This window comes from Anomaloglossus baeobatrachus, chromosome 2 (genome assembly GCF_048569485.1).
Source record: "Anomaloglossus baeobatrachus isolate aAnoBae1 chromosome 2, aAnoBae1.hap1, whole genome shotgun sequence".
Lineage (NCBI taxonomy): Eukaryota > Metazoa > Chordata > Amphibia > Anura > Aromobatidae > Anomaloglossus > Anomaloglossus baeobatrachus.
This window is the reverse complement of record NC_134354.1, coordinates 299,886,764-299,910,303: the sequence shown is the minus strand read 5'-3', so window position 1 is coordinate 299,910,303 and position 23,540 is coordinate 299,886,764. Positions and strand designations below refer to the sequence as shown.

At 48.8% G+C, this 23,540-nt stretch overlaps 1 protein-coding gene across 1 annotated transcript in view; it reads left to right on the top strand.

Moving 5' to 3' along the window:
- Positions 1–13,592: 13,592 nt before the first annotated feature.
- UQCC2 (ubiquinol-cytochrome c reductase complex assembly factor 2) overlaps positions 13,593–23,540 on the top strand; it is a 33,824-nt gene continuing 23,876 nt past the window's right edge. The window contains exon 1 of the mRNA XM_075335861.1: positions 13,593–13,787. Within this exon, the coding sequence (XP_075191976.1) occupies positions 13,650–13,787 (138 nt within the window). The 5' untranslated portion in view covers positions 13,593–13,649. The remainder of the gene's footprint in view (positions 13,788–23,540) is intronic.

Here is a 23,540-nt window from a genome sequence, read left to right as displayed (position 1 = left end):
GAAACATAGTGTTTGTGGGGGGATGTACTATGGGGACATTATAGTGTGTACAGAGCAAAGTACTGTGAGGACATTATAGTGTGGGGGAATGTACTGACAGGAAATAATAGTGTGTATGTTGGGAGGGGGCACATTTCTGTATGCTGGGAACTTGTATGGATGATGATAGAATTACTGTACTTTGTGGTAACACTGATAAGCTTCACAGAGAGAGAGCAATATTTCTGTGTGGGGGCATTACAGGGACTGAACTATGCTTGAGATATGTCTTAGTGTAAAATACAAATTGCAGTGGTGCAGTAAGTGCTCTAGAGTGTGTGTCCCTTTTTTTCCAGTCGATTCAGTAATGTCTGTGACTTTGTCGCAGTCAGGGTTAGTGATAAGACACAATGAGACATCACACGAAATCATGAGATGTGATGTTGGGATGTGATACCACGATCTCCATGATGCTTAACACATCACTGTGTCGCTCTAGGCTCCTCTGTTTCCCCAAACACTTGGGGTCCTAGAAATGTGCCAAAATATACCAAAATCTTACTAATGTGTAAAGATTAGAATATTTTTCCAATGTCTCTGCTAAGCTTCCAACTGGCCACACTCACACGTCTGTAATACAGGTGCTTGTCTGCTGGTGTTAGGCTGTGTTCAAACTGGCATCATGGTTAAAGCAGGAAATACTTAACAGTCTCTGCAGCCCAGCTGTGTCACTGCTTCCGGCTCATTACATCTCATACATATTCTCTGCTTCTCCCGTCTTCCGTCTATGACAGGGTATGTGATTGGCTGCAATCAGACTGCTGGCTTCTGTGATTGGTTGCCTTCATAGAGGCTGTTTGTCTACCTGTGTAAAAATAAATGCAAATAATGACGTAGGGTGCCTCGTATATACAGTGCCTACAAGTAGTATTCAACCCCCTGCAGATTTAGCAGGTTTACACATTCGGAATTAACTTGGCATTGTGACATTTGGACTGTAGATCAGCCTGGAAGTGTGAAATGCACTGCAGCAAAAAAGAATGTTATTTCTTTTTTTTTTAAATTGTGAAAAGTTTATTCAGAGGGTCATTTATTATTCAACCCCTCAAACCACAAGAATTCTGTTTGGTTCCCCTAAAGTATTAAGAAGTATTTCAGGCACAAAGAACAATGAGCTTCACATGTTTGGATTAATTATCTCTTTTTCCAGCGTTTTTTGACTAATTAAGACCCTCCCCAAACTTGTGAACAGCACTCATACTTGGTCAACATGGGAAAGACAAAAGAGCATTCCAAGGCCATCAGAGACAAGATCGTGGAGGGTCACAAGGCTGGCAAGGGGTACAAAACCCTTTCCAAGGAGTTGGGCTTACCTGTCTCCACTGTTGGGAGCATCATCCGGAAGTGGAAGGCTTATGGAACTACTGTTAGCCTTCCACGGCCTGGACAGCCTTTGAAAGTTTCCACCCATGCCGAGGCCAGGCTTGTCCGAAGAGTCAAGGCTAACCCAAGGACAACAAGGAAGGAGCTCCGGGAAGATCTCATGGCAGTGGGGACATTGGTTTCAGTCAATACCATAAGTAATGTACTCCACCGCAATGGTCTCCGTTCCAGACGAGCCCGTAAGGTACCTTTACTTTCAAAGGGTCATGTCAAGGCTCGTCTACAGTTTGCTCATGATCACTTGGAGGACTCTGAGACAGACTGGTTCAAGGTTCTCTGGTCTGATGAGACCAAGATCGAGATCTTTGGTGCCATCCATACACGTGACGTTTGGAGACTGGATGGCACTGCATACGACCCCAAGAATACCATCCCTACAGTCAAGCATGGTGGTGGCAGCATCATGCTGTGGGGCTGTTTCTCAGCCAAGGGGCCTGGACATCTGGTCCGCATCCATGGGAAGATGGATAGCACGGCCTACCTGGAGATTGTGGCCAAGAACCTCCGCTCCTCCATCAAGGATCTTAAGATGGGTCGTCATTTCATCTTCCAACAAGACAACGACCCAAAGCACACAGCCAAGAAAACCTAGGCCTGGTTCAAGAGGGAAAAAATCAAGGTGCTGCAGTGGCCTAGTCAGTCTCCTGACCTTAACCCAATTGAAAACTTGTGGAAGGAGCTCAAGATTAAAGTCCACATGAGACACCCAAAGAACCTAGATAACTTGGAGAAGATCTGCATGGAGGAGTGGGCCAAGATAACTCCAGAGACCTGTGCCGGTCTGATCAGGTCTTATAAAAGACGATTATTAGCTGTAATTGCAAACAAGGGTTATTCCACAAAATATTAAACCTAATGGTTGAATAATAATTGACCCACACTTTTATGTTGAAAATTTATTAAAATTTAACTGAGCAACATAACTTGTTGGTTTGTAAGATTTATGCATCTGTTCACACTTTTATGTTGAAAATTTATTAAAATTTAACTGAGCAACATAACTTGTTGGTTTGTAAGATTTATGCATCTGTTAATAAATCCTGCTCTTGTTTGAAGTTTGCAGGCTCTAACTTATTTGCATCTTATCAAACCTGCTAACTCTGCAGGGGGTTGAAGACTACTTGTAGGCACTGTAGATACCCAGTGCAGATAAAGCATATGGCTACAGGCTGCAGCCCCCAGCTGTGCAAGACATCTTGGCTGTGTATCAAATATAATACTTTTAAAAAACGGCATGCGGGCCTATCCCTCCATTTTAATACCCAACCAAGCTAAAGCAGCTGGGGGCTGGTATTATCAGGCTGGGAAGGCCTATGGTTATTGGGTCCTCCCCAGCCTAAAAATAGCAGTCCACAGCTGCCCAGAATTGTCACATCCATTAGATGCGACAATGCCAGTGTTTTAACTGGCTCATCCCAATTGCCCTGGTGCTGTGACAATCGGGGTAATATAAGAGGTTAATGACAGCTGTGTTATGTCAGCTGTCATCAAGCCCTGAATAAGTAATGGTTGGGCGTCTATGATTCCTCCCCCCATTACTAATCCTGTAAGTGAAAAGAAATAAAACACAAACACCGAAAACATCCTTTATTTGAAATAAAATACACACACACTCTATCATTCCTTTATTAACCTGCAAAACATCCTTACAGATCGACGTAATCCATACGAAGTCCCACGACAATCCCAACTCTGTTACAGTGCTGGCCAAAAGTATTGGCACCCCTGCAATTCTGTCAGATAATACTCAGTTTATTCTTAAAAATGATTGCAATCACAAATTCTTTGGTATTATTAACTTCATTTATTTTGCTTGCAAGGAAAAAACACAAAAGAGAATGAAACAAAAAACAAATCATTGATCATTTCACACAAAACTCCAAAAATGGGCCAGACAAAAGTATTGGCACCCTTAGCCTAATACTTGGTTGCACAACCTTTAACCAAAATAACTGCGAACAACCGCTTCCGGTAACCATCAATGAGTTTCTTACAATGCTCTCCTGGAATTTTAGACCATTCTTCTTTAGCAAACTGCTCCAGGTCCCTGAGATTTGAAGGGTGCCTTCTCCAAACTGCCATTTTGAGATCTCTCCACAGGTGTTCTATGGGATTCAGGTCTGGACTCATTGCTGGCCACTTTAGTAGTCTCCAGTGCTTTCTCTCAAACCATTTTCTAGTGCTTTTTGAAGTGTGTTTTGGGTCATTGTCCTGCTGGAAGACCCATGACCTCTGAGGAAGACCCAGCTTTCTCACACTGGGCCCTACATTATGCTGCAAAATTTGTTGGTAGTCTTCAGACTTCAAAATGCCATGCACACGGTCAAGCAGTCCAGTGCTAGAAACAGCAAAGCAACCCCAAAACATCAGGGAACGTCCGCCATGTTTGACTGTAGGGACCATGTTCTTTTTTTTGAATGCCTCTTTTTTTTCCTGTAAACTCTATGTTGATGGCTTTTCCAAAAAAACTCTACTTTTGTCTCATCTGACCAGAGAACATTCTTCCAAAACGTTTTAGGCTTTCTCAGGTAAGTTTTGGCAAACTCCAGCCTGGCTTTTTTATGTCTCGGGGTAAGAAGTGGGGTCTTCCTGGGTATCCTACCATACAGTCCCTTTTCATTCAGACGCCGTCGGATAGTATGGGTTGACACTGTTGTACCCTCGGACTGCAGGGCAGCTTGATTTTGTTTGGATGTTAGTCGAGGTTCTTTATCCACCATCCACACAATCTTGCGTTGAAATCTCTCGTCAATTTTTCTTTTCCTTCCTTATCTAGGGAGGTTAGCCACAGTGTCATGGGCTTTAAACTTCTTGATGACACTGCGCACCGTAGACACAAGAACTTTCAGGTCTTTGGAGATGGACTTGTAGCCTTGAAATTGCTCATGCTTCCTCACAATCTGGATTCCTAAGTCCTCAGACAGTTCTTTAGTCTTCATTCTTTTCTCCATGCTCAATGTAGTACACACAAGGACACAGGACAGAGGTTGACTCAACTTTAATCCATGTCAACTGTCTGCAAGTGTGATTTAGTTATTGCCAACAGCTGTTAGGTGCCACAGGTAAGTTACAGGTGCTGTTAATTTGTTAGGTCCAGGAGGTGGATCCACTGGACCGTGCACCCCTTCCGGAGGCCTGGATGCACGGTAGCCGGAGCACTAGCGTGGCAGGGACAGCATCCCACAGGGGCCGGGTAGAACAGAGTCACTGGGGCCTCAGAGTTCCAGAAGATAATGCAGGAATGCGGCACAGATGCCGGGTAGGAATGTCAGGCAATAGTATTGGTAACAGGACACGGCAGCAGGGGACCTGAGCACCTAGCTTTCAAGACAAGGCTTACAAGACACGTTGATCAGGCGCCGCCCACATGGAAAGGCCAGTCCTATATACCCAGCACAGCCTCATGTCATTTCCTGCTTCAGCAGTGCTGGGCCCATAAGACCAGGTGAGTGGGCGCGGCCCGACCCTATACAGAAGCATGAGTCTAAGACTCAGAGTCAGACACATGTGACTGGGGACAGGACACAGGAGAGCACGAGCGGGAGTGGCAGCCATGACCGGTGGACACGTGGACTGGATCAGTGGTTAAGGAGCGGTGCAATGACGGTGAGGCCGGATCAGTTGGTACGGAGCGGTGCCGGGATGGTGCGACCGGATCAGTGGGTAAGGAGCGGTGCCAAGGCATCGGGAGCGTGACAGTACCCCCCTTTATGCCCCCCCTCCGTACAAAGTACCCCCGGAGCACACCGGACCGAGCCTCCGGACCATAACCCAATGCAAAGGCAAGGAAGGACTGTTGATCCCGTGCCACCTTCATGGCCGCACCACGCTTAGCCGAAGAACCCTTGGCAGTGGCAACAGAAAGAGGAGGCGGATGGGCAGGGACAAATTAAATGAAGATAATAATACCAAATAATTTGTGATTGCAATCATTTTTAAGAAGAAACTGAGTATTATCTGACAGAATTGCAGGGGTGCCAATACTTTTGGCCAGCACTGTACATACTGAAGTGGCAGCGTGCAGGCACATTAGGAAACATGACCGCCCGCTGCGGCTTAAGTCAAACAGTGACTGAGCCGCAGCAGTGAGCAGTAACATCACTGAGTTTACTTGTGGTCACAGCTGGAGGTTCCCACAATCCCCCACCTATGACCGCAGATAAAATCACCTCAGGTGAACTCATTGATCTCACCTCAGGTGAACTGAGTTCAATCAGACCTGCATCTCCTGGCAGACAACTGCGTTTGTTTGCCAAGAGATGCAGATTTGCAGAAATTCATACAGCAAATCTGCATCTTCTGGAAAAAAAAATATCTAAATGCGATACGGTTTTGATGCAATATTGATGTATTTTTGTGCCAAGAGATGCAGAGTTGGTGCAAAAATTTGGTGTATAAATTCCAGCACCAAATCTGCATCTCCTGTTAGAAAAACACACAAAAAATGCAGTTTTGATACCGTTTCGGGTCTCATAAACACCCACCTATTACAAATTCAGGGCTTGAACGAAGCTGATAAATCTCAGCTGTCATTAACCCCTTATATTACCCCGATTGCCACTGCATGCCAGGGCAATCAGGATGAGCCAGGTTAAGCGCCGGCAGTGTTGCATCTAATGGATGTGAAAATTCTGGGCAGCTGTGGGTTTGTATTTTTAGGCTGAATGGTCCCATGGCACATCCCATCCTGATAATACCAGCCCCCACCTGTCTGCTTTACCGTTGCTGGATATCAAAACTAGGGGGACGCTAAATTTTTTTTTACCGTCTTTCTTGATATCCAGCCACGGTAAAACTCACAGGTGGGGACTGCAGCCGCCATTGTTGTTTTCCAATGCCTGGCTTTCAAAATATTGCGGAAGCGTACATCACTTTTTATATTATTTATTTATTTTTACGCTACTATACAGCAAACTGACTGCAACCAATCACAGATGCGGACACAGGGTGGGGGCGTGTATAGCGGTCTGTAACAAATCACAGACACTGGCACAGAGGTGAGCGGGGGAAGCAGTGGATATTGATGAACCTTAATAAGTGGGCCTGGAAGAAAGTCTGACTGCAGCGTGATCCTCCGGGAAACACGGTATGTATAACTATCCTCCTCTTACTACCATTTAACTGTCATTTGCAGTGCGCTAGCGCTAATTATGGCCATTTTACAGCCCCAAACGTCTCGTGTGTTCAGGGTCAAGTTCGGATTCAAGTTTGCTTGCCGAAAACTATTTATTTTCCCCATGCTGGTTCTGCAAACCCGAGTATCCACGGGTGCGCTCATCTTTATTTATGTGTCCACCCGTGGCAGACACTATGGCGCCAGATGCATCCCATATGGCTTATGATGTGTCCACTTGTGGCGGACACTATGGCACCAAATGCATCCCATATGGCTTATGATGTGTCCACTTGTGGAGGACACTATGGCGCCAGATGCATCCTATATGGCTTATGAGGTGTCTACTTGTGGAGGACACTATGGCACCAGATGCATCCTATATGACTTATGAGGTGTCCACTTGTGGAGGATACTATGGCACCAGGTGCATCCTATATGGCTTATGAGGTGTCCACTTGTGGAGGACACTATGGCACCAGATGCATCCTATATGGCTTATGAGGTGTCCACTTGTGGAGGACACTATGGCACCAGATGCATCCTATATGGCTTATGAGGTGTCCACTTGTGGAGGACACTATGGCACCAGATGCATCCTATATGGCTTATGAGGTGTCCACTTGTGGAGGACACTATGGCACCAGATGCATCCTATGTGGCTTATGAGGTGTCCACTTGTGGAGGATACTATGGCACCAGGTGCATCCTATATGGCTTATGAGGTGTCCACTTGTGGAGGACACTATGGCACCAGATGCATCCTATATGGCTTATGATGTGTCCACTTGTGGAGGATACTATGGCACCAGATGCATCCTATATGGCTTATGAGGTGTCCACTTGTGGAGGACACTATGGCACCAGGTGCATCCTATATGGCTTATGAGGTGTCCACTTGTGGATGACACTATGGCACCAGGTGCATCCTATATGGCTTATGAGGTGTCCACTTGTGGAGGACACTATGGCACCAGGTGCATCCTACATGGCTTATGAGGTGTCCACTTGTGGAGGACACTATGGTACCAGATGCATCCTATATGGCTTATGAGGTGTCCACTTGTGGAGGACACTATGGCACCAGATGCATCCTATATGGCTTATGAGGTGTCCACTTGTGGAGGACACTATGGCACCAGATGCATCCTATATGGCTTATGAGGTGTCCACTTGTGGAGAACACTATGGCACCAGATGCATCCTATATGGCTTATGAGGTGTCCACTTGTGGAGGACACTATGGCACCAGGTGCATCCTATATGGCTTATGAGGTGTCCACTTGTGGAGGACACTATGGCACCAGGTGCATCCTATATGGCTTATGAGGTGTCCACTTGTGGAGGACACTATGGCACCAGATGCATCCTATATGGCTTATGAGGTGTCCACTTGTGGAGGATACTATGGCACCAGGTGCATCCTATATGGCTTATGAGGTGTCCACTTGTGGAGGACACTATGGCACCAGATGCATCCTATATGGCTTATGAGGTGTCCACTTGTGGAGGATACTATGGCACCAGGTGCATCCTATATGGCTTATGAGGTGTCCAATTGTGGAGGACACTATGGCACCATATGCATCCTATATGGCTTATGAGGTGTCCACTTGTGGAGGACACTATGGCACCAGGTGCATCCTATATGGCTTATGAGGTGTCCACTTGTGGAGGACACTTTGGCACCAGATGCATCCTATATGGCTTATGAGGTGTCCACTTGTGGAGGACACTATGGCACCAGGTGCATCCTATATGGCTTATGAGGTGTCCACTTGTGGATGACACTATGGCACCAGGTGCATCCTATATGGCTTATGAGGTGTCCACTTGTGGAGGACACTATGGCACCAGGTGCATCCTATATGGCTTATGAGGTGTCCACTTGTGGAGGACACTATGGTACCAGATGCATCCTATATGGCTTATGAGGTGTCCACTTGTGGAGGACACTATGGCACCAGATGCATCCTATATGGCTTATGAGGTGTCCACTTTTGGAGGACACTATGGCACCAGATGCATCCTATATGGCTTATGAGGTGTCCACTTGTGAAGAACACTATGGCACCAGATGCATCCTATATGGCTTATGAGGTGTCCACTTGTGGAAGACACTATGGCACCAGGTGCATCCTATATGGCTTATGAGGTGTCCACTTGTGGAGGACACTATGGCACCAGGTGCATCCTATATGGCTTATGAGGTGTCCACTTGTGGAGGACACTATGGCACCAGATGCATCCTATATGGCTTATGAGGTGTCCACTTGTGGAGGACACTATGGCACCAGATGCATCCTATATGGCTTATGAGGTGTCCACTTGTGGAGGACACTATGGCACCAGATGCATCCTATATGGCTTATGAGGTGTCCACTTGTGGAGGACACTATGGCACCAGATGCATCCTATATGGCTTATGAGGTGTCCACTTGTGGAGGACACTATGGCACCAGATGCATCCTATATGGCTTATGAGGTGTCCACTTGTGGAGGACACTATGGCACCAGATGCATCCTATATGGCTTATGAGGTGTCCACTTGTGGAGGACACTATGGCACCAGATGCATCCTATATGGCTTATGAGGTGTCCACTTGTGGAGGACACTATGGCACCAGGTGCATCCTATATGGCTTATGAGGTGTCCACTTGTGGAGGACACTATGGCACCAGATGCATCCTATATGGCTTATGAGGTGTCCACTTGTGGAGGACACTATGGCACCAGATGCATCCTATATGGCTTATGAGGTGTCCACTTGTGGAGGACACTATGGCACCAGATGCATCCTATATGGCTTATGAGGTGTCCACTTGTGGAGGACACTATGGCACCAGATGCATCCTATATGGCTTATGAGGTGTCCACTTGTGGAGGACACTATGGCACCAGGTGCATCCTATATGGCTTATGAGGTGTCCACTTGTGGAGGACACTATGGCACCAGGTGCATCCTATATGGCTTATCAGGTGTCCACTTGTGGAGGACACTATGGCACCAGATGCATCCTATATGGCTTATGAGGTGTCCACTTGTGGAGGACACTATGGCACCAGGTGCATCCTATATGGCTTATGAGGTGTCCACTTGTGGAGGACACTATGGCACCAGGTGCATCCTATATGGCTTATGAGGTGTCCACTTGTGGAGGACACTATGGCACCAGGTGCATCCTATATGGCTTATGAGGTGTCCACTTGTGGAGGACACTATGGCACCAGATGCATCCTATATGGCTTATGAGGTGTCCACTTGTGGAGGACACTATGGCACCAGATGCATCCTATATGGCTTATGAGGTGTCCACTTGTGGAGGACACTATGGCACCAGATGCATCCTATATGGCTTATGAGGTGTCCACTTGTGGAGGACACTATGGCACCAGATGCATCCTATATGGCTTATGAGGTGTCCACTTGTGGAGGACACTATGGCACCAGATGCATCCTATATGGCTTATGAGGTGTCCACTTGTGGAGGACACTATGGCACCAGATGCATCCTATATGGCTTATGAGGTGTCCACTTGTGGAGGACACTATGGTACCAGATGCATCCTATATGGCTTATGAGGTGTCCACTTGTGGAGGACACTATGGCACCAGATGCATCCTATATGGCTTATGAGGTGTCCACTTGTGGAGGACACTATGGCACCAGATGCATCCTATATGGCTTATGAGGTGTCCACTTGTGGAGGACACTATGGCACCAGATGCATCCTATATGGCTTATGAGGTGTCCACTTGTGGAGGACACTATGGCACCAGATGCATCCTATATGGCTTATGAGGTGTCCACTTGTGGAGGACACTATGGCACCAGATGCATCCTATATGGCTTATGAGGTGTCCACTTGTGGAGGACACTATGGCACCAGGTGCATCCTATATGGCTTATGAGGTGTCCACATGTGGAGGACACTATGGCACCAGGTGCATCCTATATGGCTTATGAGGTGTCCACTTGTGGAGGACACTATGGCACCAGATGCATCCTATATGGCTTATGAGGTGTCCACTTGTGGAGGACACTATGGCACCAGATGCATCCTATATGGCTTATGAGGTGTCCACTTGTGGAGGACACTATGGCACCAGATGCATCCTATATGGCTTATGAGGTGTCCACTTGTGGAGGACACTATGGCACCAGGTGCATCCTATATGGCTTATGAGGTGTCCACTTGTGGAGGACACTATGGCACCAGATGCATCCTATATGGCTTATGAGGTGTCCACTTGTGGAGGACACTATGGCACCAGATGCATCCTATATGGCTTATGAGGTGTCCACTTGTGGAGGACACTATGGCACCAGATGCATCCTATATGGCTTATGAGGTGTCCACTTGTGGAGGACACTATGGCACCAGATGCATCCTATATGGCTTATGAGGTGTCCACTTGTGGAGGACACTATGGCACCAGATGCATCCTATATGGCTTATGAGGTGTCCACTTGTGGAGGACACTATGGCACCAGGTGCATCCTATATGGCTTATGAGGTGTCCACTTGTGGAGGACACTATGGCACCAGGTGCATCCTATATGGCTTATGAGGTGTCCACTTGTGGAGGACACTATGGCGCCAGATGCATCCTATATGGCTTATGAGGTGTCCACTTGTGGAGGACACTATGGCACCAGATGCATCCTATATGGCTTATGAGGTGTCCACTTGTGGAGGACACTATGGCACCAGATGCATCCTATATGGCTTATGAGGTGTCCACTTGTGGAGGACACTATGGCACCAGATGCATCCTATATGGCTTATGAGGTGTCCACTTGTGGAGGACACTATGGCACCAGGTGCATCCTATATGGCTTATGAGGTGTCCACTTGTGGAGGACACTATGGCACCAGGTGCATCCTATATGGCTTATGAGGTGTCCACTTGTGGAGGACACTATGGCACCAGATGCATCCTATATGGCTTATGAGGTGTCCACTTGTGGAGGACACTATGGCACCAGATGCATCCTATATGGCTTATGAGGTGTCCACTTGTGGAGGACACTATGGCACCAGATGCATCCTATATGGCTTATGAGGTGTCCACTTGTGGAGGACACTATGGCACCAGGTGCATCCTATATGGCTTATGAGGTGTCCACTTGTGGAGGACACTATGGCACCAGATGCATCCTATATGGCTTATGAGGTGTCCACTTGTGGAGGACACTATGGCACCAGATGCATCCTATATGGCTTATGAGGTGTCCACTTGTGGAGGACACTATGGCACCAGATGCATCCTATATGGCTTATGAGGTGTCCACTTGTGGAGGACACTATGGCACCAGATGCATCCTATATGGCTTATGAGGTGTCCACTTGTGGAGGACACTATGGCACCAGATGCATCCTATATGGCTTATGAGGTGTCCACTTGTGGAGGACACTATGGCACCAGGTGCATCCTATATGGCTTATGAGGTGTCCACTTGTGGAGGACACTATGGCACCAGATGCATCCTATATGGCTTATGAGGTGTCCACTTGTGGAGGACACTATGGCACCAGATGCATCCTATATGGCTTATGAGGTGTCCACTTGTGGAGGACACTATGGCACCAGATGCATCCTATATGGCTTATGAGGTGTCCACTTGTGGAGGACACTATGGCACCAGATGCATCCTATATGGCTTATGAGGTGTCCACTTGTGGAGGACACTATGGCACCAGATGCATCCTATATGGCTTATGAGGTGTCCACTTGTGGAGGACACTATGGCACCAGATGCATCCTATATGGCTTATGAGGTGTCCACTTGTGGAGGACACTATGGCACCAGATGCATCCTATATGGCTTATGAGGTGTCCACTTGTGGAGGACACTATGGCACCAGATGCATCCTATATGGCTTATGAGGTGTCCACTTGTGGAGGACACTATGGCACCAGATGCATCCTATATGGCTTATGAGGTGTCCACTTGTGGAGGACACTATGGCACCAGATGCATCCTATATGGCTTATGAGGTGTCCACTTGTGGAGGACACTATGGCACCAGATGCATCCTATATGGCTTATGAGGTGTCCACTTGTGGAGGACACTATGGCACCAGATGCATCCTATATGGCTTATGAGGTGTCCACTTGTGGAGGACACTATGGCACCAGATGCATCCTATATGGCTTATGAGGTGTCCACTTGTGGAGGACACTATGGCACCAGGTGCATCCTATATGGCTTATGAGGTGTCCACTTGTGGAGGACACTATGGCACCAGATGCATCCTATATGGCTTATGAGGTGTCCACTTGTGGAGGACACTATGGCACCAGGTGCATCCTATATGGCTTATGAGGTGTCCACTTGTGGAGGACACTATGGCACCAGGTGCATCCTATATGGCTTATGAGGTGTCCACTTGTGGAGGACACTATGGCACCAGATGCATCCTATATGGCTTATGAGGTGTCCACTTGTGGAGGACACTATGGCACCAGATGCATCCTATATGGCTTATGAGGTGTCCACTTGTGGAGGACACTATGGCACCAGGTGCATCCTATATGGCTTATGAGGTGTCCACTTGTGGAGGACACTATGGTGCCAGATGCATCCTATATGGCTTATGAGGTGTCCACTTGTGGAGGATACTATGGCACCAGATGCATCCTATATGGCTTATGAGGTGTCCACCAGCCTGCTATCACAGCACACGAACTATTCGCTCATGAGAAAATACACAATGCTGATAATCTTCACTAATGGCTTCCTACATAGGGACAATGATGACAAACGTCCTATATCATATGTGACATGGTTTTCAGGGTAGAAGAGTCACGTGGCGCAAAAGGCAGAAAACCCCGATCAGCGGCATTCAGAAGAGTAGTGACATCACATACATAGCACCGGCAGCCGTATCCACGCACGGAGCCTGAGAGCGCGCAGCCGCAGAGCGCGCGGCACGGCACAGCCTGTACTGACAGCAGCCCCGGTACAGCACACATTGCTAGTGGACACGCCCACTTAGCGCTAGGCAACAAGACGTGCCCGCACCGCCAGTAACACGATTGGCTAACTATGACCACACCCCCATCTGCTGATTTGCTGGTTATTGAAGTGGAGCGTGGGATGTAAATGGCGGCCTTACGTTACCGACGGTTTCTAAAATTATGCGAAGAATGGCCGGTAGACGAGACGAGGCGGGGCAGGGATCTGGGCGCGCTCCTGAGGCAGCGAGTAGCCCAGGCTTTTAAGGAGGGCGAGAACACAGAGGTGGGTATCTGACAGCGAGTGACCCATTAGGGGTCATCGGTAGCAGTCTGGGACTGGCCGCTGGGGGCGCACCGTGTTGGCGTCTGAAGATGACGTATTTTCGGCAGTAACAGGAGATACCGTATTCCTGTTGTTATAAGCGCATTATTCCAGACAGACGGCAGAGAAGGCTCAGGGTTTGCGCAGTGTGTGTATCTGCGGTGTACAGTGCAAGCACAGCGGATTATCCCTGCCCTGCGCGTCTATTCCCGCAGCATAAACTGACCTGTGGCTTTCTGAGGTGCAACAATTTATGCTGCGGAGACGCCGGCACCTGGAGCGCTGGAGACATATGCTGCGTCCAGAACCCTACATGTCCCTGATCGTGGCCACATCCCCTAATATCATGTGGCCACGATCAGTGCATTTTGGATGTAGCGTGCTTCAGCCCCAGACGCTGCGTTGTACAGTACAAGCACAGTGGATGTGATTTCTAGAAATCCTGTGCCCACTGTGCTCTGTTTTTCCACAGCAAACACTGACCTGCGGTTTGATTTTCCGAGCCGCAGCATTGTTTGCTGTGGATTCGCATGCGTCCTCCATAGTGAGCACAGAAGCGAGAGACCGCACTGAACCCTGATCGTGGGTGCGAGCAGCGGCGGTCTCCTGCGGAGGAGACTCACGGCCCCGCGGGTCCTGATCGTGGGCACGTATCCTAACAGGACCAGCCAAAGCTGAGATTTCTGAACTCTCATGCACACACTTGGTTGTGAAACAAAAAATGCTGCAAAAAACACAGCAGAGGTTTTCACAGTATTTTTTGTTGAATAAAACTGTATTAAACATGTACTGTAGAAAAAGCACACGTAATCTGCATCCAAAAGCCATGGGAGAAAGGCGACTAAAATGCAGGTAAGCGAGCGTTTCGAGTGCAACGTATTCTGCCAAGAGAGCAGGTCCTGCCTGCAGGAAACACTGTGTGAACATAGCCTAACGGCCGCCCTGTTCTCTGCCTGCTTGGTCTGGAGCAGAGGCTGGATTCTGGATCATGACCAGGTCACTACTCTAAGGCCATGTGCGCATGCCGCTTTTTTTTCCACATTTTTGTCGCGTTTTAAACTGCACTGTGTTAATGACAAACTGCATGCTTTTGGTTCCCCAGTAAAGTCTATGAAAAATCCAAAATATATCCCCCTCTCTCCATTCTCTATCCTCATTTCCCTCGCTGTCACACTGCTCCCACGGCTTCTCTTTCTTTTTCCGGGGCCACTCATTAGGCTCATACATATTCACTGCCTCCCCTGCACACCAGCTTCTGTGATTGGTTGCAGTCAGCAGACGCGCCCCCATGCTGAGTGACAGCTGTCTGACTACAACCAATCACAGATGCTGGTGCGGGTCTATATTGTAGAGTAAAATAAATATTTTTAAAAAAACGGCGTCTGGTCTCTCACCCACTCCCCCCTTCCCCTTCAATTTTGATACCCAGCTAAGATAAATCCCCACAACTGGGTGCTTGTATTCTCAGACTGGGGAGACCTATGGTTATTAGGCTCTCCCCAGCCTAAAAATATCAGCCAGCAGCCCCCCGGAATTGCCTCATCCATTAGATGCGTCATTCCCGGCACTTTATCCAGCTCTTCCCAATTGTCCTGGTGCAGTGGCAATCGGGGTAATAAGAAGTTAATGGCAGCTGTTAGCTGCCACTAAGTCTTAGATTAGTAATGACAGGCGTCTGAGAGACCTGTCATCATTAATCTGTAAGTGAAAGTAAATAAACATAAGCACCCAAAAAATCCTTTATATGAAATAAAAGACAAAAAAGCCACCCTCTTTCACCACTTTATTAACCCCCATGTTCCCCTCCAGGTCCGACGTAATCCACACGAGGTCCCACGGCGCTTCCAGCACTGCTACATCTGACGCTCACAGAGAGCGCCATAGAACAAGTCTGCCCGCTGAGAGGTTCAGGCCGCAACAGACTCCAGGACACATGGACTTCTGCTGCGACCACAAATCACCCTAGTAACGTCACTGCTTATCGCGTGACTCACTTCACTTGCTGCGTGGAGCTCGCAGCTGGCAGTCATGTTCTGTGGTGCTCCCTGTGACAGGGCAGGGATGTAGCAGAGCTGAATCGCCATGGGACCTCGTGTTTATAACTTCGGACCTGGAGGGGTGTTTGGGGGTTAATAAAGTAGAAAAGAAAAAACCGTCATAAATAATTAAGGGATCATAAACTGTAAACCGTAGAAAAACCCTTTAAAAATTCACTTTTAATTAATTTAGATTAAAATAGATATCCCATATGACAAAAACACACACACACATACATATACATATAGATAAATAGAAAAGTGCTGCAGTGCAGAATGGGAGTGGTCAACACCCTCACACTTCTCCCTACCTAGCCTGCGGAGGTCGGCACCCTAGGTTACGTAATGGCGCCCCCGCTCAAACGTCGGCTTGCCCTCCTCTCCCTGCACTAAGTTACAAGTGCAGCTAGTCTGGGAGTATAGGAGTGCTCAAAAAAGGTTTTTCTGCACTGTCAAAATAACACAAAAGTGCAAAGAATCAACTGTCAGGGGTAGAGCCTGTTATCAGTTACCACATATGTGAGTATGACTCTACGGAAAAGGGTTTTATATCAAAACAGGCTCTGTCATGGAAGATGTTTGAAAAGGGTTCAAACAAATCACTAACCAATTTTTTTGGGGACAAAGTGCAATAGTGCTAAAGTGATTCAAGGGAGCCCTATGCACATATGCTAGTTAGCCTGTAAACATTCCACTCACTAGCAGCATCTATATATATAATTGCCTTATTCTGTCTGTCTGTCTGTCTTGCTCCAAAATTGTGTCCTTACGGTGACACAAAGCGGATTGGCCAGTGGCCTCGCCATGGCCCCGCCCCCCCGCACGGATTGGTCGCTCGCCCTGGCTCCCCACCCTGGCCGGCCGCTCGCACAGGCTCCGCCCCCCACACGGATTGGCCTCTCGCCCTGCACGTATTGGCAACTCGGCCACGCCCCGCCCCCCTCACGCAATGCACGCTCGCTCTGGCCCCGCCCCCCGCACGCATCCCCCGAACTGACACGGAGACACGACTACCAGGTGAGTACTGTACCCCCGGGAGCCCACACCAGCATACTCCGCCATCCCAGCCGACACAAACCCTCGCATTGCTGGGGTTTGCCGCCGTATGCTGGTGTGGGCTCCCATGCGAGTGGGGGACGTGATGCGCTGGTAACCATGGTAGCATAGTTACCAGCGCATCAAGGTCCTGCAGCGGCGGAAAATCCACACGCACACACATAACAGCACACACACACACACATCAGATCACACTCACTCTCACACACACCTCACATCGCATCCACACACTCACAGCATCCGGAGATATCGCTTGCTTCTCGGCCGCGATACTGTGCTGTGAGCTTCCAGGACCTGCCGGAGGATCACATGGCCAGAAGCATGTGGTATCTCCGGATGTTGTGAGTATGAGCGCGTATGTGCAATATCGTCAATGTGTGTGTACGTGAGTGTATGCGATCGGGTGTGTGTGAGTGTATGCGATCGGGTGTGTGTGAGTGTATGCGATCGGGTGTGTGTGAGTGTATGCGATCGGGTGTGTGTGTGAGTGTATGCGATTGGGTGGGTGTGAGTGTATGCGATCGGGTGGGTGTGTGTGTGTGTGAGTGTATGCGATCGGATCTGTGAGTGTCGGCAGAGGAGCATGGCGTGCTGGAGGAGGGAGGCTGGTCCTGGGGAAGGCTGGGAGAGGGAGGCTGATGTTGGGGGAGGCTGGGAGGGTGTAGGCTGATGCTGGGGGAGGCTGATGCTGTGGGAGGCTGGGAGGAGAGAGGCTGATGCTGGGGGAGGCTGATGCTGGGGGAGGCTGGAAGGAGAGAGGCTGATGTTGGGGGAGGCTGATGTTGAGGGAGGCTGGGAGGGTGTAGGCTGATGCTGGGGGAGGCTGGAAGGAGAGAGGCTGATGCTGGGGGAGGCTAATGCTGGGGGAGGCTGGGAGGGGGAGGCTGATGCTAGGGGAGGCTGGGAGGAGAGAGGCTGATGCTGGGGGAGGCTGGGAGGAGAGAGGCTGATGCTGGGGGAGGCTGGGAGGAGAGAGGCTGATGCTGGGGGAGGCTGGGAGGAGAGAGGCTGATGCTGGGGGAGGCTGGGAGGAGAGAGGCTGATGCTGGGGGAGGCTGGGAGGAGAGAGGCTGATGCTGGGGGAGGCTGGGAGGAGAGAGGCTGATGCTGGGGGAGGCTGGAAGGAGAGAGGCTGATGCTGGGGGAGGCTGGGAGGGGGAGGCTGATGCTCGGGGAGGTTGGGAGGAGAGAGGCTGATGCTGGGGGAGGCTGGAAGGAGAGAGGCTGATGCTGGGGAAGGCTGATGCTGGGGGAGGCTGGAAGGAGAGAGGCTGATGCTGGGGGAGGCTGATGCTGAGGGAGGCTGGGAGGTGGAGGCTGATGCTGGGGAAGGCTGGGAAGAGGGAGGCTGGGAGGAGAGAGGCTGCTCCTGGGGAAGGCTGATGCTGGGGGAGGCTGGAAGGAGAGAGGCTGATGCTGGGGGAGGCTGGGAGGGGGAGGCTGGGAGGAGAGAGGCTGATGCTGGGGGAGGCTGGGAGGAGAGAGGCTGATGCTGGGGGAGGCTGGGAGGAGAGAGGCTGATGCTGGGGGAGGCTGGGAGGAGAGAGGCTGATGCTGGGGGAGGCTGGGAGGAGAGAGGCTGATGCTGGGGGAGGCTGATGCTGGGGGAGGCTGGAAGGAGAGAGGCTGATGCTGGGGGAGGCTGGGAGGGGGAGGCTGATGCTCGGGGAGGTTGGGAGGAGGGAGGCTGGGAGGAGAGAGGCTGATGCTGGGGGAGGCTGGAAGGAGAGAGGCTGATGCTGGGGGAGGCTGATGCTGAGGGAGGCTGGGAGGTGGAGGCTGATGCTGGGAAGAGGGAGGCTGGGAGGAGAGAGGCTGCTCCTGGGGAAGGCTGATGCTGGGGGAGGCTGGAAGGAGAGAGGCTGATGCTGGGGGAGGCTGGGAGGGGGAGGCTGGGAGGAGAGAGGCTGATGCTGGGGGAGGCTGGGAGGAGGGAGGCTGGGAGGGGGGAGGCTGAGAGAAGAGAGGCTGATGCTGGGGGAGGCTGATGCTGGGGGAGGCTGATGCTGGGAGGAGAGAGGCTGATGCTGGGAGGAGAGATGCTGATGCTGGGAGGAGAGAGGCTGATGCTGGTGCAGCATGGCGGATGGAGCACGTTTGGGAGTGCGCAGCATGGCGGATGGAGCACGATGGGTGGTGCGCAGCATGGGGGATGGAGCACGATGGGAGGTGCACACCTCCCCCCAACACACACACACACAACACACCACACACACACTGGGAACCACAAACACCGCCCTACACAGACACCCACACACACAGACAACGCTGCACACACACAACACCCAACACGCAAACACCGCGGCATACATAAATATACGCACATACCACGCAACACACACATTGCACAAAACATACCTCCCCCCAAAACACACCACACCCACACAAACCGCGCAACACACACACAACGCTACAGACACACAGCGCTCCACAAACAACGCAACACGCGCAACACACATACAACACCGCTCTCACCCCCCGCCACACCCAGACAACACCCAGAACATGTTCAGCGCCCTACACAAACACTTGGTAACTACACACAACAACATCTATATATATATATATATATATATATATATATATAACAAAAATCATACATTAACTACACAATACGTAAATTCTAGAATACCCGATGCGTAGAATCGGGCCACCTTCTAGTATAAATAAACAGGTGTTAAGGTGCTGTGCATATAGCAGCCACAACTTGCCCAAAGGCTCTATCAGGCCAAGCATCAAACTGCTCCCAGCAGTGTCAGATTACACTACACTGGCAGCATAACAATGGCTCCCCAAACAGCACATATAAAGGTCCTCAAAACAGCCCAAGAATGATAGTAACATGAATTGAGATATCAGAGCTGAAAAAATGTCCCACTTTAACCAATTCACCGTAGGTGATGTAACGACAATATAATAATATGATATTTCCTCAGGCTAAAGGAATACTTAGCTTTAGCGCAGACTTGGACTAATCGCCAGACCAAAGATACTTCAGTATAGTCACTGGAGGCCTATATACAGGCTCAATTCAGGAACCGCTTGCCCGACGCGTTTCCCCCTGGCATACAGTCCCGCCAGGGTTCCTCAGGAGCTCCCACAATGGGGTACAGAAAGCTGGCCACAATCTGCCGCTCTGCCTCGGTCCTAATCCCCGCGATTTTAATCTAAATTAATTAAAAGTGAATTTTTAAAGGGTTTTTCTACGGTTTACAGGTTAATAAAGTAGTGAAAGAGGGTGCTTTTTGGATTTTATTCCAAATAAAGGATTTTTGGGGCATTTGTATTTATTTACTTTCACTTACAGATTAGTGATGGGGGGTGTCTCATAGACGCCTGACATCACTAATCTAGGACTTAGTAGCAGCTGTGGGCTGTTATTAACTCCTTATTACCCCGATTGCCACCGCACCAGGGCAAGAGGAAGAGCCGAGACCAGCTCCAGTATTGGCACATCTTATGGATGCGCCACTTCTGGGATGGCTGTGTTCTACTATTGTTAGGTTGGGAAGGGCCAAATAACCATGGCCTTTCCCACCCTAATAATATCAGCCCTCAGTTGTCTGCTGTACCTTGGCTGGTTTTAGAAAAATGGGGGGACACCAAGTTATTTATTTATTTATTTTTTTAATCAAATAATTAAAAACAAAACGTGGGATCCCCCTATTTTTCATAACCAGACAGCTGAGGGTTGCAGCCTGCAGCTGCTGCTGTTTTTGTGCTGGATATGAAAAATTGGGGGGACCCACATCATTTTTTTTTTCCTCCAAAAAATAAAAAAAACAGCTAGCTGCTCCTCTATCGAGCTATTCTGTTTTTTCTTTCTATCTGTTCTTTCTATTTTTTTTCTATATATCAATTATCCTATCCTATATTGTTTTATTTCTCCTCTAAAAAAAAACGCATTCAACAAAAACGCGGCTAAAACTGATGCATGTTATTGTTTGTTTGTTTGTTTTTGTCAAACGCAGTGTTTACAGTTGTCAAAGTCTGCAGTTTTTTTTGTCTAACCAGTGTGCGTACATATCCTAAGGCTATGTGCCCACGGGAGCTTGCATCTGCGGATTTTGCCGTGGAAAACCTGCGGATTTATCTGGATTTTCCAGACAAATCCGCAGGTTTCAGCAAGTACACACACTCCCCATGTTATCCTATGGGACATGGGGAGTGTCTATGTCCACGCTGCAGAATGTGCGGCTGCGGAATATGCTGTGGATGTCCCGCAGCCGCACATAACTGCATGTCAATTATTCCTGTGGAATTACCTGTGGAAATCCCGGCCCTCCACTATGGAGATAGAGGCCGGGATGTCTGCAGGTAAATCGCATGAAAGTCCGCAGGTTTACCGCAGCTATTCCGCCGTACTATTGCAGCTAAAAATAGCTGCGGATACCGGCGGGCAGCTGCGATAAACCTGCGGCCGTACCTGCGAATATATCCGCAAGTACGAGCTCCCGTGGGCACATAGCCTAATGCTGCACGCAGAGCACGGGATGCATCTGATGGACGCACCATAGGCAAGTTTGTTCCAGTATAATCGAATCCTGTTTGAATCTTACAAGAATCTGTATTCTCCCGAGTGCAGATTCTTTTTTATGATACACTCCGTTGCTAAGGTGGCAAAGACATGTGCTGCGACTTTAAGATGCGTACCCCAAGTCGAGACTAGGCCTTAATGTCTCCGTCAGTAGCTGTGGCTTAGCATGATGATGCCCGCTTTTTCAGCCTGTGGCAGTTGTAATAAGAGGCGCCGTGGACTGTATGGGGACAGTAAGGCTATGTGCCCACGTTGCGTTCTGTCCCTGCAGAAATTTCTGCAGCGATTTGAACAGCACATGTGCGCTTCAAATTGCTGCAGAAACCGTGCGTACTGAAAAGCCAATTTCATGTGCTCTGGATGCAGCCCCTCCCATAGACAGAGCGGGGGATGCATGCAAAGCGCATGAAAGAAGTGACATGTTGCTTTTTAGAACTCAGCGATTCGGCAGTAGCCGCAGCGCTGCGTTCTAATACGCCACGTGGGCATGGATTAGGCACAATCTTCATAGATTGTGCTGGGGACGCAGGACGCATGCAGTTACGCTGCGGTGCAGAACGCAGCGTAACTGCATGAAAATACGCTACGTGGGCACATAGCCTAAGAGCGTTGTTTGTTTTGTTTTTCCCCTTCTACATCTTGCCTTTATGCTCCAAGGACTCTCCAAATTTGCTGCAAACCCTATTTCCTGGTAAAATTCTGCAATTGTGAATCTCCTCACTGACCGCGCCATGGAAATTGTTTGTTCGCCGGTGCTCACCTGGTCCTATTTCCCCCTTCAACAGACCGTTTTTGGTGTGGGTTACTATGGCAGCCAGGGGCCAGCAGAAGGTCCCCATGGCTGCCATCCCACGCCACGAGTCTTATGCAGTCACGTGAAAGTCTGGTCTGCCAATATCTAAAATTGCTTAAAAGGCACGGTAAATGCTGAAAAGCAAAAACAAGAATATTAAATTCAATAAAAAAAACTACAGCTCAGTGCGCCAAAAAAACAAGGCCTCACACCGCTGTATCAATAAAAAAACAAAGATCGCAGAAAAAGGGGAACACTTTTTTTTTTTTTTTTTACAAGGTTAAGATTTATTCTTTTAATAACTAAAATATAAGAAAACCACATATAAGAAAAAAACATCTTTCATTTCCAGCAAAGTTGATGGGATGTATGGAAATCTACCAACAAGAGACAAAAAATGAGAAAAAAAGCGCATGTGAAATACACACGCACGCACCCATGCAATGAACAAATCGCCATAGGTGCAGAAAATCTAGCCTAATGGATTATTCTTGTTTTTGTTTTTTTTATGCCCACGTGGGAAGGGGGCCTTAATAGGAGCGATCAAGACTAAACTGGACACCTGGTTTCAAAAGTTTCTGTGATGTTCCTGATCATCTGAAATCTATGCACATGCTTGAGGCTGAAGAAGCAACTCTGAGCAAGTACAGAGAACTGGTCTCCTGTCTCAGAAATTGCTAGCGTATCTGAACAGACCCTTAAGGCTGCTTTCACACTACCATTGTTTTATATCAGTCATAATCCGTCGCCTTGAGGAAATATGGTATCCTGTAAAATATTTTGCAGGTTTCCGGTTTTTCCCCATAAACTTCTATTAATGACGGATTGCGACTGATGGCCCTGCGTTGCATCCGTTCTGCGACTGATCAGTCATGGAATGACTGACAGTCGGGCAGGAGCAACGCAGAATGTAACGTTTTTTGTAGCGTAGAAAAAACGCAGTGTGCAGGATTCCGTCAGCGTCCGTTGTTGGTTATAATGGAAGCCTTTTGGCGCCTGAATCCACCCAAACCGTCAAATGATGGATTCCGGTGACTGTTCTGTCTTTTAGGAACAGAGTATGCTCAGATGTGTAAATTCCTTTCTGGTTAGAAAATATCTCACTCTCACTCTTCTGCTTTTGAAAATGCCAGCCGCTCATTATTCCATCTCGTATTCACTGCTTCCCGAGCCCACCGGCGCCTATAAGTGGTTGCAGATTTTGAATATGAAGGACTGGAGAAAACGGGTTTATTGCCGCGCTAAAAACCACGAGCATGTATAAGTCAAAATATTCTCTTTATTTAGATCAT